This window comes from Leucoraja erinacea, chromosome 34 (assembly GCF_028641065.1).
Source record: "Leucoraja erinacea ecotype New England chromosome 34, Leri_hhj_1, whole genome shotgun sequence".
Lineage (NCBI taxonomy): Eukaryota > Metazoa > Chordata > Chondrichthyes > Rajiformes > Rajidae > Leucoraja > Leucoraja erinaceus.
The window spans coordinates 1729555-1745693 of record NC_073410.1 but is presented as its reverse complement, the minus strand read 5'-3'; the positions used below and the strand labels follow the sequence as shown (position 1 = coordinate 1745693).

At 44.4% G+C, this 16139-nt stretch overlaps 1 protein-coding gene across 3 annotated transcripts in view; it reads left to right on the top strand.

The window, feature by feature from the left end:
* Window positions 1-9005, top strand: part of camk2g2 (calcium/calmodulin-dependent protein kinase (CaM kinase) II gamma 2) — a 230400-nt gene extending 221395 nt beyond the window's left edge. For all 3 annotated transcript variants that reach the window (XM_055661632.1, XM_055661631.1, XM_055661630.1), the window contains 3 exons: window positions 3349-3443; window positions 5402-5647; window positions 6810-9005. In XM_055661632.1, coding sequence (XP_055517607.1) covers window positions 3349-3443; window positions 5402-5634 — 328 coding nt within the window. In that variant the 3' untranslated portion in view covers window positions 5635-5647; window positions 6810-9005. The remainder of the gene's footprint in view (window positions 1-3348; window positions 3444-5401; window positions 5648-6809) is intronic.
* The last annotated feature ends 7134 nt before the right edge of the window (window positions 9006-16139 follow it).

The window sequence follows — 16139 nt, the reverse complement described above, 5'->3', positions numbered from 1 at the left end:
CAGTACTGTGTTAGGATAGGGTTGCTGGTTTTGGAGTGTGGCAATAGATGACTGCGTATAAATAAGTTTAGTAAGTAAGTAAGTTTATTGGCCAAGTATTCACATACAAGGAATTTGCCTTGGTGCTCCGCCCACAAGTAACAACATGACATACAGTGACAGTTACGAATGACTGAGAAAACACTAAACATTAATAATAATAAAACATTAATGATAAAACACCATTGATCAAGCATGTGAACCAACAAAATACCAGATCAAAGGGAGGCTACAGATTGTTGGCTATTGAGTAGAGCAACTACTCGTGGATAAAAACTGTTTTTATGTCTGGCTGTGGCAGCTTTGACAGTCCGGAGTCGCCTTCCAGAGGGAAGTGATTCAAAGAGTTTGTGGCCAGGGTGAGAGGGGTCAGAGATGATCTTGCCCGCTCGCTTCCTGGCCCTTGCAGTGTACAGTTCATCAATGGAGGGAAGGTTGCAGCCAATAACCTTCTCTGCTGATCAGACGATTCGCTGCAGCCTCCAGGTGTCATGCTTGGTGGCTGAGCCAAACCAGACCATGATGGGGAAGGTGAGGACAGACTCTACGATGGCCATGTAGAATTGGAGAATTGGAGAATAGTTTAACTTTTTCCAAGTTTTGCATAATTTTAATATCAATGCAAAGTTATTTATGAGAGGAGAAATGACTTGAAGGGGCAATAGTTACGGTAATTACAGTTCCAGCATTCTGAAGTGGCCATCAGGGACAGACGTATGAATTTCACAGAGCACGATGTTACAGCATAGGGTTGAAGTGCAATATCAAGTTATATTCTCAGTAAAATAAACATTGAGTAAACTGGAGCTGTAGATAGTAAGCATTCTTCCGTCTGAAGAAGGGTTTTGGCCCGAAACGTTGCCTATTTCCTTCGCTCCATAGATGCTGCTGCACCCGCTAAGTTTCTCCAGCATTTTTGTGTACCTTCGATTTTCCAGCATCTGCACAGTTCCTTCTTGAACACGATAGTAAGCATTTGTTTTCCAAGCCTAGATTTGCATTATTAACCCCTCCCCCCAAACTAATTTTAAACAAACATTGCCAACACTAATTTCAAATACTTTATATTAATTAAAAAATAATCCAGCCTCCCCTTCCTCAGCGATTAGATGATTAGATCAAAGGAGCGATCTGTGTACCAAGGGCGCCCCCTGGAGACGGTGATTCATCTTGCTCTCAATTGTTGATGAACCAGACATTCAAGTCATAGCACAAGAGGATATAAAGTGCTGGAGTAACGCTGCAGGTTAGGCTGCATCTCTGGGGAACATGGAGAGGTGACATTTCTGGTCTGGATCCTTCTTCAGGCTCTGAGGAAGTGGGATAACATACAACTTGTACTCAAAGCTTTACAGTGTAAAATTAGTGCTTCCAGCCTTGAAGACTGGCTCAGATTTATAAAGAAAGATGGAGGTTTATGAAGCAAAACAGTGTGTCGGGCGGTATCTGTGGGGAGAATGAACAGACTAAAGTTGGGTCCCGATCCGAAACACCATTTGCCCATTCCCTCCACAGATGCAGCCCGCCCCATTACATTCCTCCAGCACGTTGTGTTTTGCTCAAGTTTCCAGCATCTAAAGTACCACGTGTCCGTCACTGTGGGTTTATAAAGTGTCTTTTGTGGCTTCAAGACATTGCAAATTATTTTACGCTTGTTGTAAAATGGAAAAATATGTCACAGCCGGGTGGCGCAGCGGTAGAGTTGCTGCCTCACAGCGCTGGAGACCCCGGGTTCGATCCCGACTACGGGTGCTTGTCGTACAGAGTTTGTACATTCTCCCCAAGATCTGCATGGGTTTTCTCCAGGGTTACCGGTTTCCTCCCAACACTCCAAAGACATACAGGTTTGTAGGTTAATTGGCTTGGTGTCATTGTAAATTGTCCCTAGTGTGTGAAGGATAGTGTCGGCACGGACTCGGTGGGCCGAAGGGCCTGTTTCCGCGCTGTATCTCTAAACTAAACAAGTTAGTCCTGCACCAAGCTCCCGTTCACAGTTGTTAGATAGTGGCTGTGTAACCTGCCTTTTGCAATGGTGGTAAAGCTGCCCAAGGCACTGAGATCTCAAGCGTGCCAGGGGATTCTTTTCACACCCTCCTTGGAGAACAGATGGAGTTTTAACTTAATGTCTCATCTGAAAGATGGAAACCTGAGATTGGAGCAGATCGAGTGTCAGCAGAGATTTCTGTTGGACTTGAAACTATAACCTTCTCTGTACAAGAGTGCAATTTAGTGAGCCCATAAAATGCAGCGTAATTCTGGGAAACATCCTTGTTCAGTCCATCAGCCTATCACTTGTTGTTGAACTGACAGAGAGGCATGTTTTTGTGCTGTGTTCACGACACATTTAAGTAGCGAGTATAAGTGGTTTTGAATGCAGTTAAGGAGTGTTTTTTCCTGTGTTAACTCTTGGCTCGAGTCACTGATCTATCTCCGTTAAAATAGCATTTGGCATTTCTCTGGCACGAACGATGCACTCGCTCCGTGTGGCCCACCCCTCTACTTCACAGCTGAAATCCAATCCCTCCCTCCTGCACCATATTGATGACAAGTTCACATCCAATTGTCTGTAACTGTGTGTAGTAGGGAACTGCAGATGCTGCTTTACACCAAAGATAGACACAAAATGCTGGAGTAACTCAGCAGGACAGGCAGCATCTCTGGAGAGAGGAATGAGCAGCATCTCTGGAGAGAAGGTTTTGGATCGAGACCATTCTTCTGTGTGTCTATGTGCCACTGCAGACTGTGTGGGAGAATTAGCCTGCTTTTGAAATTCTTAGTGTCATGTTATCCACATACAAAATAAGTTGCCTCTTACAATATGCACTTAAGCGTACCTTGTTCTTATTTTATGTTGGACATTTAAACTAGATACATATCTGTTGCAATCTCACACTTGACTATTTGTTATGCACAGATCTCTCGGGACAATTCACAGCAGCCGATTAAACTTCCAACCCACATGTCTTTGTGATGTGGGAGAAAACCAGAGCACTGCAGGGAAACTTGCTCATGCAAACTCCACACAGACAGAACCCTGGTGCTGTAAGGCAGCATCTCTACTGCTGCTATATAGAGGCCAGGATTGAATCTACATCACGTGAGCTGTGTGGACAGCAGCACTACTCGCTGCGCCAATAGACAATAGGTGCATGAGTAGGCCATTCGGCCCTTCGAGCCAACGCCACTGTACCCACCCCAGATTCTGTGCAAAGTTGTGTTTTTTCTCTTGTTTCTTACAGCATATGTTAAACACAACATCTAGTAAGGTTTTGGGAAACCAAGTTTAAAGCAATGGTGTGTTTCTTGCAGGAAGATCTGTGATCCAGGCCTAACCTCCTTTGAACCTGAAGCTCTTGGCAACTTAGTGGAAGGGATGGATTTCCACAAATTTTATTTTGAGAACTGTAAGTATGCGATTGCTTTCTGAAGTACAGAGATACTTTGCTGTTCTTCCAGGGCCGAAATGTGGTAGAAATTGTCCGAGATTGTCCACCTCATGGCAACTGAACTTGCAAGCAAGGCCCACAGACTGAGGTTGTATTAGACGGTATTAAATACAAAATAGAGGTCGGCTTGGGTGTAAAACTGGAGCTGCCCACTATTGTGGCAGTGGCAGGACTCAAGCAAGCTGTGCTCCCTGGTACGTTTAGTTTAGTTTAGTTTAGTTTAGTTTAGTTTAGAGATACAGCGCAGAAACAGGACCTTCAGCCCACTGAGTCCACACCAAATAGCGATCACCGCACAGTAACACTGCCTTACCCACACTAGGGACAATTTTACATTTTAAATTCATACCAAGCCAATTAACGTACAAACCTGTATGTCTTTGGAGTGTGGGAGGAAACCGAAGATCTCGGAGAAAATCCCACGTGGTCACGGGGAGAACGTACAAACTCCGTACAGACAGCACCCGTAGTCAGGATCGAACCTGGGTCTCCGACATTGCAAGCAAGTAGTTCTACCGCTGCGCCACCGTGTCGCCCTAGATAGACAGGTTGTCCTGGCCAAGGTAGAGCTCTGGGCTGGACAATGCTTGCATCTTTCCTTAGAGTAATCACACAACCCAGCCCAAGCCTTTGCTCACAGCAAAAGGGGAAGGAATTTCGATGGAGGGGGAGAGGAAGAGGGAGGGGAGAAATGGGTACAGGTGGAGCAAGCGCATCACAGGGGGGGTCATAGTCATAGAGAGGCATAGAGTGGTACAGTATGGAAACAGGCCCTTCGGCCCAACTTGCCCATGCCGTCACAGCTACACTGGTCCCACCTGCCTATGTTTGGTCTATATCCCTCCAAACCTGTCCTATCCATGCACCTGTTAAATGTTTCTTAAGTACTTGGATAGTCCCAGCCTCAACTACCTCCTCTGGCAGCTTGTTCCATATACCCACCACCCTCTGTGTGAACAATTTGCCCCTCAGGTGGGGAGAAGGAGGTGGGGTTTTGGTAATAGCTTTAACTAATTAGCCAGACCAGCCCCAAGAAAGTCTCGTGGGAGACGCAAGAAACTGCAGACCCTGGAATCTTGAGCAAAACACAAAGTGCTGGAGGAACTCAGCGAATCAGGCAGCCTCTCTGGAGATGTCTAGAATTGGGACCGTTCTGCAAAAGGGTCCTGTACCAAAACATCGTCTGCCAATTCCCTCCATAGACGCTGCCCGACCTGCTGAGTTCCTCCAGCACTTTGTATTTTGCTCCAAACTCGAGGGGGCTGGATTGTTGCAGTTTGCCCAGGTGTGTAGTTTTAAACAGGTAATATCACGGTACATTTCTCCCAGGTATCCAAAACCAACGCTAGAGTTGCTGCCTCACAGCGCCAGGGACCCGGGTTCGAACCTGACCAAGGGTGCTGTCTGTACGGAGTTTGTACGTTCTCCCCGTGACCTGCGTGGGTTTTCTCCAGGATCTCTGGTTTCCTCCCACACTCCAAAGACGTGCAGGTTTGCAGGTTAATTGGCTGGGTCAAATTGTAAATTGTCCCTAGTGTGTGTTAATGTGCGGGGATCGCTGATTGACACGGACTCGGTGGGCCAGAGGGCCTGTTTCCACGCTGTATCTCTAAACTATTTCTGTTTAAGAAAGAACTGCAGATGCTGGAAAAATCGAAGGTAGACAAAAATGCTGGAGAAACTCAGCGGGTGAGGCAGCATCTATGGAGGGAAGGAATAGGCGATGTTTCAGGTTGAGACCCTTCTTCAGTCAAAGAGTCTCGACCTGAAACGTTGCCTATTCCTCCGCTCCATAGATGCTGCCTCACCCGCTGAGTTTCTCCAGCATTTCTGTCAACCTTCTAAACTATTTGTGGTGGGTTGGACTTGTTGAAGCCTCTCCCCAGTTACAACAGATTATTTTCTTGCTCCCTCAGTGTTGTCCAAGAACAGTAAGCCGATCCACACCACCATCCTCAACCCGCATGTCCACCTGATCGGGGAGGATGCTGCTTGCATCGCCTACATCCGTCTAACGCAGTACATGGATGGGCAGGGACGACCTCGCACCACACAATCTGAGGAGACCCGTGTGTGGCACCGTCGCGAGGGCAAGTGGCAGAACATACACTTCCACTGCTCAGGTGCACCAGCCGCACCGCTCCAGTGAACACCTTCTGCAGGTAGGAGGGCCGCAGTTTACACACCTCACCCCCCCTCCCAATCCTCATAAGGTCAAGCATCAACTCTACTCCACCATTCTAGGGGTCACAGTTTAAGGATAAGAGGGAAATCTTTTAGGACCGAGATGAGAAAATCATTTTTCACACAGAGAGTGGTGAATCTGTGGAATTCTCTGCCACAGAAGGTAGTTGAGGCCACACAGTTCATTGGCTATAAGAGGGAGTTAGATGTGGCCCTTGTGGCTAAAGGGATCAGGGGGTATGGAGAGAAGGCAGGAACAGGATACTGAGTTGGAAGTCAGTCTACTTGTTGTACAGTTTGATAGCCACAGGGAAGAAGGATCTCCTGTGGCGTTCTGTGCTGCATCTTGGTGGAAACAGTTTGTTGCTGAAGGTGCTCCTCAGGTTGGCCACTGTGTCATCCATGTGCCTATCTAAAAGTCTCTTTTTTTAAAATATTTTTATTTAATAGAAGCAAGTGTACAAAAATATAACCAGCGGCATATGACATAATACTCATTGTGCAGCTTCAATTTTGACATTCAGCTGTAGTTAGAAGAAAAGAAAGGAGAAAAAGCAATAGAGAGAGTAAAAGTGGAATGTGTTAGGAGAGAACCCTTAGACTACCAAAGTGGTGTCGCCAAATAGTGAGTAAATAAAATAAATAATGGAATAGAGAAATAAAAAGACGAAAAAGAGAGGAAAGTGATGATATACCTGCCTGGCATTCCTCCCCTCCCCTCCCATCACCCATCACCCATCACCCAACCCGTGATTAGATTTAACTCCAAAGTTGTGTTGTTCCATACTATCCTTGTAATAAATCAATGAATGGTGTCCATGTCTTCGAAAAATGCACTGGTGTTTCTGCCAAGACAAGTCTAATATTTTCAAGATGTAGCAACTCAGACATGTTTGTAATCCACATTTTAAGACTAGGGACAGATGTATGTTTCCAAAATTTGAGCATTAGTTTTTTTTTGCCGTTATCAGGCCATAATTGAGGGAATGTCTTTGAAATATTGATAGCTCTCTAAGTCTCTGACTAAGATAGCTGACTAAGTCTCTTAAGTATGCGGGTGTCGTGAGTGCAGAATGAGGAAATGAACGAAAGGGAACGGCTAAGAGCTGTCGAGTCAGCTGTTTGTCCTTTGCGTTTCAGCTTGGAGATGCTGGAGTAGACTTCTCGTCCAAACAGTGGAATGAAGCCGGTCACTGTCATGGTAAATTCTTGAAGACCAACAGCGCCATGCGCCAATCTGCATGTGTATGATGCTGCTGTGGTGGCTGCCTATTTGTTGTTTCCATGGATCCATCGTGTCTGTTTCTGCTGTCTAGGAGATGTACAGATAAAAATGGCTGCTGTAATATGTACCTGATAACTCACTCGTTCGATGGCAGAGGTTCATGCAAATAATAGATTCTGAACCCGTATACTTGCCAAAGTACGGAGGTCCGTCCTTTAAAAAATAATGTAAAAAAAAAGAAACTTAAAAAAAAAAAAAATCACAACAAAAAATTTAACAAGTTGCAGTAGTGCTCAGATCTTTTAAAAAAAAACCAAGTCAAGATTTAATCGAGATTACGAGAAGGAGAGTAATGTCGGAGGAAGCCCTGGCTCCTCCTGTCAGTGTGAGGTAAGGGTCAATAGCTGGACCGCTAACCCACTGGGAGACTGACACGCAACATCGCTGAAACTCAGAGGCCAAGACTATGGCCTCACTGCTCTGCTAAAACTATCTGACACACAAAACACACAACAACAAAAAATAAATAACAATAAATCTGGGTGATTGCATTTTTATTCTTCTCTCTCCTGTCGATCCATTGCAGAGTGAATCTGTGGTCTCATTCATTGAAATGGATCACACATAATAAGGTATTTCTTTCTCAAATGTTAACATTTCTTCCAGTGTTTCTGCATCAAGGTTAATATGAATGTATAATATTGAAGTTCTCTGTCGTGCCTAAGTGCAGTAATATTATCTTTGGTTTTTAAAAAAAAACAATTGCTAAGTCAGTTTTGCATCCACAAGTTTGCAGTATGTTGTGATCTAGTTACTGATGACAAACTTTTTTGAACTGTCTGGTGGTCATCACTGCCTTGTGTCTTTGAGGTGTGGTGTAGGTGTGTAGCCCGATAACATTATCTTACTGGGAAGTATAAGATCAAACTCGCAACGCATAGTGTTGGTAATCACAAACAACACTGTCCAGCTGGTCGTCAAAGGTCACACATTTAAAACATATACTGTATGCAGTTTTACAGAGGTTATGCATGTGTTGTTTATGGTCAATATTTTCACTGTATGTGTTTTACTTGACAAAAAAATACTGATGTACCTAGTTCTGCATCTTTAACTATCTTGCACAGTCTGGCCAGTATGCACCACATAATTTAAGCCTAAGCTTGATATGATAAATTCCTGTTTAAAAAAAATTAAGTAAATTAATTGCATTGTTACTGTATCTTATGGGGCTAATAATATCTTATAGTTTTAACTGAGGCAATTGATGCAGGATTTTGCATGATATGTGGCAACAAATACCCTCTGTCTGTTTGTTATGAATGTTGGTAGATCTTCATAGCTTTGTTACTATAGGACTTGATCTTAAAAAAAAAAGTATTTAATAAAAATGAATACAAACCGGTGCATCTTGTTTTAACTACTGCAGTCGATGGATTGTCTACCCCAGAGCCTGCTTGAATTTGTCGTCTATGAATTAGTAAGGAGCATTCTCAAAGTGCGATATTCAGTGTTTTTAGTTAGTTCACAAAACGTCACAAAATGGGTGAAACTGGACATGAATCTTTCCGCTGGTCTGCATCACGCTTTAGTTTGCAAACTGCGTGATTTATATCCCTTCATACTTCACATTGGTCAGGACTCTGGAAGAGGAGGCATTTGACATGGTCACTCTAGGTGGGATTTGGTGGGTCATCACTGTGTTTGTTTGCTCCATCCTTGCACTGCACACCTTCACCTGCAAGGTGAGGTCCCGAAGGAGGAACGAAGGTCCCTTTAATTCAGACGTGGACCTGGTCGGATAACGGCAAATGACTCGAGCTAATGGCCGAGGCTTTGCTCAAACTCGTTCTGGATCAGAACACGTTGTTTGATCAACACATCGCAAACCCTCTCCGTCCTTCGCAAATCCGTCATACCTGAACCAGTCCCAGAGAAAATTAGTGGCACAGAAATAGGCCAATCAGCCCATCATGTCCATGCTGGCCAAGAAAGGTCTGGTCTAGTCAACTTTCACCCATTTTGAGGCTCAGTGCTTTCAGTTACCTTTAATGTAACCTGTTTCTGTGTGTCTAGCACTTTTAAACAAAAAAATAAACACAGTCTGTGTACCTAAGTGGGTCTGTTATCTGTCTCCCCCCCACTATCGCTCCGCCCTAGCGAACAGCGGGCTTTGTTGCGTTGTGTGCCGTTCAGTGTTCATTGATTCATTCAGCTGCCAAACCACTTGCATCAAGGGGTTAATATCATCATTACCAGGGCGGCACTGTGGAGCAGCGGGTAGAGTTGCTGCCTCACAGCGCCAGAGACCCGGGTTCGATCCCGACTACGGGTGCAGTCTGTACGGAGTTTGTAAGTTCTCCCCGTGACCACGTGGTTTTCTCCAGGTGCTCCAGTTTCCTCCCGCACTCTAAAGACGTGCCGGTTTGTAGGTTAATTGGTAAGTTGTAAAATTGTCCCTAGTGTGTGTTGGTTAGACTATGGGGCAGCCGCTGGTCGGCGCGGATTCGGTGGGTCGAAGGGCCTTTCTCTGCTCTGTACCTAGAAAGTCTAAAGTAAAATCGGAACAGTGGGCAGAGTATAAAATGCAAACATTCGCTCCCTGTTTTAATCATGAGGCAATGTTCCTTGGACAGCCACAGCCATGACCACTTATTACCACAACGAGAATTGCTTTGACAGAAGAATCACGCTGAGAGAATGAATTTCACCCAGGAACACAATTGGATTTTTGACCCAATTGGAATTGTTTGAACTGCAGTATTTCAAGATTCTTTTTGCACTGATTGTGTTTTCCAGACAAGAATGATCTGTGAGTGGGCAGTATTGATAACAGCAGCTGGCAGGAAGATAGAAACATAGAAGTTATCATTATATCAACACTTCAGTCTGCAACACCTTTCTCTATGGGCATGGCTGATCTTTCAACTTACAGATGGTGTAACACAACATACAGACCTGTCTGTACCACACCACATATTTCCTGCAACTTGACACGTTCTCATTCAAAGATAGCCACAAAATGCTGGAGTAACTCAGCGGGCCAGGCAGCATCTCTGGGGAGAAGGAATGGGTGACGTTTCAGGTCGAGGCCCTTAACTCCAGCATTTTGTGTCTATCCTCGTTGAAAACCAGCATCTACATTTCCTTCCAACTCACTCATTCATGGCAGCTGGCAAATGGGTCCAGCTTAGATAAAAACATAGAAAATAGGTGCAGGAGGAGGCCATTCGGCCCTTCGAGCCAGCACCGCCATGCATTGTGATCATGGCTGATTGTCCTCAATCAATAACCCGTGCCTGCCTTCTCCCCATATCCCTTGATTCCACTAGCCCCAAGAGCTCTATCTAACTCTCTCTTAAATCCATCCAGTGACTTGGCCTCCACTGCCCTCTGTGGCAGGGAATTCCACAAATTCACAACTCTCTGGGTGAAAAGGTTTTTTCTCACCTCAGTCTTAAATGGCCTCCCCTTTATTCTAAGACTGTGTGGCCCCTGGTTCTGGACTCGCCCAACATTGGGAACATTTTTCCTGCATCTAGCTTGTCCAGTCCTTTGATAATTTTATATGTTTCTATAAGATGCCCCCTGTGGTCCTTGGTCGGCATTGGGCTGAAGGGCCTGTGCCTTTTCCGTGCCCTTCACGACCAGTCTCAAAACCAGACCACCAAGGTTGTAAAAATCACACTGTTCAATATGCCAAAACAGTCCTAGAAGTTCATCACTTAAGGCTGATGGACCGAGACCACACTGTATTTAAATCTCTAATTCACAGTTATTAAAACGTCAATTATTCTAAATTTTATTTCTAATACACAGTTGTCTTTTGCTTTGAACATAAACTACGTACATGCATCTTATCACAAAACTTCTGACTATTCCTGAAAAAATACATGTGATTATATTGAATATACGGTGCATGAACAGAAGCCACTAGATGTCAGTGTTATATAAGGGTTTCAGTTTGATCTGTTCCCTGTGTCTTAGCGTTTGCATTGTGCTCTGCGGACTGTTGGATTTGCAATGAAGACTACATTCAGTCATAGTTCATCGATCTTCTTCTTATCGAGTCCACACCCAAGACTACAAGTTGTTCAGGCAGAGCTGATCACACGTCTCGGCATCTGGTGTCTGTCGCTTCTTGTGCTTAGTGGTGGAAAGATTGGTGGAAACAGGGCCGCGACGTGAATGCTCCTTCCTTGACCACAGTTCATAGGTGATAGAGCAGAATTAGGCCATTCGGCCCATCAAGTCTACTCCACCATTCAATCATGGCTGATCTATCTTTCCCTCTCAATCCCATTCACCTGTCTTCTCCCGATAACCCCAGACACCTGTACTAATCAAAAATCTATCTCTGAAATAAAAATATCCATTAATGGCTTCCACAGCCTTCTGTGGCAAATTCCACAGATTCACCACCCTCTGACTAAAGAAGTTCCTCCTCATCTCCATCTCCTTCTTAAAGGTAAGTCCTTTTATTCTGAGTCTGTGGCCTCTGGATCTAGACTCTCCCACTGGTGGAGACATCCTCTCTATCCACTATAGTCCGTTGATTTACACAAAGGTGCTGGTCAATGTATCATTTAAAAGATCGGCATATCTGGAGATAGAAACTGAGAACAGGGTGGGAAACAAATAGCAAACCGACACATTCTGCAAGGTGTCTAGCTTTTCAATAGGATTTTTCTTTCCACTGTCATCTCAATCGAACAAGTGCCTGAACCTCATATCTTTCAACTTGTCCAAGTCACACACCCCATTCTGATTTGGAAATATATCAGCTACCATTAAAATGTGGACACAAGGAATTGCAGATGCTGGAATCTTGCCCAGAACAGAGATGAACAATATTGGTATTGTTACTGGGTGAGCAGAGGACTGTGAGATTGGAGTGGGTATGGACATAACAACACAGGAATCCATTCAGTTCTAGAATTCTTGGGAACCGCACAGAATACTACCCTCTGATCTGAAAAATAACTTACATAACCGGAGATCATGGTGGCGCAGTGGTAGAGTTACTGCCTTACAGCGAATGCAGCGCTGGAGACCCGGGTTCGAACCCGACTACGGGTGCTGTCTGTACGGAGTTTGCACGTTCTCCCCGTGACCTGCGTGGATTTTCTCCGAGATCTTCGGTTTCCTCCCACGCTCCAAAGACGTGCAGGTTTGTAGGATAATCGGTTTGGTAAATGTAAAAATTGTCCCTAGTGGGTGTAGGATAGTATTAATGTATGGGGGTCGCTGGTCGGCACGGACCCGGTGGGCCGAAGGGCCTGTTTCTGCGCTGTACCTCTAATCTAAACTAAACTAAAGTACTTGCAACAAACAATCTACTGGAGGACCCCGAGCATCATATGTGGAGGGGAGAGGAGAGTTGATGTTTCAGGTTGGGACCCATCATTTGACCAGTCCGGATGAAGGGTTCCAACCCAAAAGATCAATTTTCCATTCACATGTTTTCCATCAATTTTCTGTCTGATGCCCCGTTCACTCTGTGGACTTCGACCTCAAAGAAGGTCGGGATTATTTTGGCCAGAGGCAAAAAATAAAACATTAAAAGCCATTTTACAGATATATTTGACAGGGTTTAGAGGAAGGTGGGACTAGTATAGATGGGGCACCATGGGCAAGTTGAGCCGAAGAGCCTGTATCTGTTCTGTATGACTCGATGATTCAATTACATGGAGAGGAAGGGTTTAGAGGGCCAGGGGCCATGTGCAGGCCAGTGTGCCATCTTAGTAAGCATGGACAAGGTGGGCTGGAACTGCAAGTGTAGTGCACCTGGAACTCAGCGGGGATGGAAGCATCTGTGGAGGGAATGGATAGGTGACGTTTCAGGTCAGGACCCTTCTTCAGAACCGATTCCATTATGTGAGGGGTTTATGAACAAGTCGACGTGCAGTAAAGCCAGAACAGTTCATAAATTCATTAGTTCTAGGAGCAGAATTAGGCCATTCGGCCCATCAAGTCTACTCCGCCATTCAAACATAGCTGATCTATCTCTCCCTCCCAACCCCATTCTCCTGCCTTCTCACCATAAACCCCTGACACCCGTACTAATCAAGAATTTGTCAATCTCCGCCTTAAAAATATCCATTGACTTGGCCCCCACAGCCATCAGTGGCAGTGAATCCCACAGATTCACCTCCCTCTGACTAAAGGAATTCCTCATCAGTATTTCCATGTGGGATTTGGGTGTAACGGTAATGTCTAAGAGAACATACAGGGCTAATATATAAGCACGAATGATTGAAAGTCAATGCAATTTACTTTTAAACAGATTCCATCAACCAGTTAATGTACAATCATTGGGTCATTGATGAAAGTGCAGTCTAAGCATCTCTTCCTACTTTATGGGACGTGTCCATTAACAGAAGCTTTGCGGACTTGGCTTTAACATTTCCATTAGGAAAGAGTAAGAAAAATGATCTTGGGACGGTAATTGATAACAATTAAGGCAGCATGACGTCTGTGGGTAATCATACATCAATAACTTGCCAGCTTTACTTACAATCATAAGAATTCAATTTAAGGCTGATTCATCTTTGCTCCAATCGATCTTCAAACGATTCAATCTGCAAAATATATTCTACATGTAGAATCTGTCCCAATGATTTTGGTGTCTGTTCGAGGCAGTCGTGAGTTGATCTGGAAAGATATCTAACGTTTATATATCGTCTTCAACATCGCGAAGGGTCGCAAGCTTCTGGCTTCACAGAAACAGAATATAGCACCAACTCAGATGACTTTGAGTTCAGTTTTCCTGTCACGTGTACCGAGGTACAGTGAAACACTGTTAACGCATGCTAACCAGTCAATGGAAAGACAATACATTAGGTTTACTAGAATGTTGCCTGGGTTTCAGCAACTAAGTTACAGAGAAAGGTTGAACAAGTTAGGTCTTTATTCTTTGGAGCGCAGAAGGTTAAGGGGGGACTTGATAAAGGTCTTTAAAATGATGAGAGGGATAGACAGAGTTGACGTGGACAAGCTTTTCCCACTGAGAGTAGGGAAGATTCAAACAAGGGGACATGTCTTGAGAATTAAGGGACAGAAGTTTAGGGGTAATATGAGGGGGAACTTCTTTACTCAGAGAGTGGTGGCTGTGTGGAATGAGCTTCCAGTGAAGGTGGTGGAGGCAGGTTCGTTTTTATCATTTAAAAATAAATTGGATAGTTATATGGACGGGAAAGGTATGGAGGGTTATGGTCTGAACGCAGGTGTATGGGACTAGGGGAGATTATGTGTTCGGCACGGACTAGAAGGGTCGAGATGGCCTGTTTCCGTGCTGTAATTGTTATATGGTTATATGGAGTTTGTACGATCTCCTTATGACCGCGTGGTTAAAACATGATTACAAACGAGCCACTCGCAGAGTACAGAATACGTGATAAATTTTGTTGAATCAAAGATAGTCCGAGGGTCTCTAATGAGGTAAATAGTTGTTCAAGTCTGCTCAAATTAAATTGACTCTTGACTCTTGACTTGACTCTTGACTCTTGACTCTCGAGTTGTTGGTAGGATGGTTTACTTACCTGGAAACACCTGGAAACAGCTGGGAAGAAACTGCCCCTGAATTTGGAGGTGGACGTAAGTTGTCGTAGGTGTGGTCGTAGGTGGACGTCCTAATGGGTCATTGGTTGTCTGTAGTTTAACGTCGACTAGGTGGTAGGTTGTTGTAGACATTGTCACAGACATTGTTGTAAGGGGGGGTTCATTCCCCGTTTTTTCAGCGATCTGTTATGACTATGACAGTCGGCAGCAGTCGCCGAAAAAATCGCCTAAGTGGGACAGGCCCATCAGGATGATTTATTTCTTAAGATTTAGTATTTGGAAGCCAAAGTGCTTTTTAATGGGACACCTGAATGGCAAACGATTGCATTGAACACCTCACACATTAAGAAGCATTGAGATGGAGAAGGGCTTTTGGTCATCTTCACCACCTCTCCGCTGAAGTGCAGAAGATCAGAAGGATTTGGAAAACCAGTTCAGCTCCAGTTCAGAATGTGTTTTCCTCACTTCTGTACCTCTTGGTACAGAAGGGTTGAAGAGGGAGTGACCGGGGTGAGACTGGTCCTTGATGATGCTGCTGGCCTTGCCGAGGCAGCGTGAGGTGTAGATGGAGTCAGTGGAAGGGAGGTTGGTTTGGACTGCGGCCACAATGTCTGGTTGTCTTGGATGGAGCTTTTCCCAAACCATGCTCTTGGAAATAAGATATAATTGCAGTCATTTTGATATCCAGAATACAACTCAGTAGGACTATTATTAAACTCTTGATATGAGATTGAATCCAAAGGTGAATCTTAAAGGCTTATTCCCTGTGTCAATATTAATTAAGGGGGATATAAGGAGAATTCATTGCAGGTGCATAATATTTCATGATTATCCATGTCACTTTCTTCTTGAGCTATCCTTATCCAATTTACAAGCAAGGAGGGATCATTTATTAAACATCCAATTTCAATCCTTTACTACCATTTATACAATGTAATTATAGATTCAGCAGGGCAGGTTTGCAATAGAAAACATACCAGGCGCTAACTGAGTCGTGTTAGTGTTTTTGATGACACATAATACTAAAGCTAATGAACTGCAGCGCTAGTATGATTGCAATCCAAGGCAGTTGAAAGCTCTGCAATTATTCTCACAGCCGGGATATGTCATTCCTTCCCTTGGAGGCTATTTCATTTTTATTGCTCTTTCTCCAGGAACTATATTTATTGCACGTACCGCCATTTTGTAGACTGATTTTGCGCCCTGCTTCTGAACGTATGAAAGGGAATTCCTCCACACAGCTTGAAAAACTGAACACAATGATTCTTTCCTCAAGTGTACAGACCATACTTCATCCCAGTAAGCACCAGGCTTGTACACAACACAGCACTATCCTCAACAACCGTGAACTTCAATAGACTGTGTCTTTGATCAGTGAACATACAACATCGTACAGTACAAGAAAAGGCCCTTTGGCCCACAAAGTGTGAGCCAAGCATGATGCCAAGGTAGACTAATTTCCCCTGCCAACAAACAATCTGAAGAAGGGTTTCGGCCCGAAACGTTGCCTATTTCCTTCGCTCCATAGATGCTGCTGCACCCGCTGAGTTTCTCCAGCTTTTTTGTGTAACAAACAATCTATACCCCCCTACATACCCTGCATATGTATGTGGCTCTCTAAATACATCTGAAACACCACTATCATATCAGCCTCCACCACCACCCCTAGCAGCAAAATCCAAACA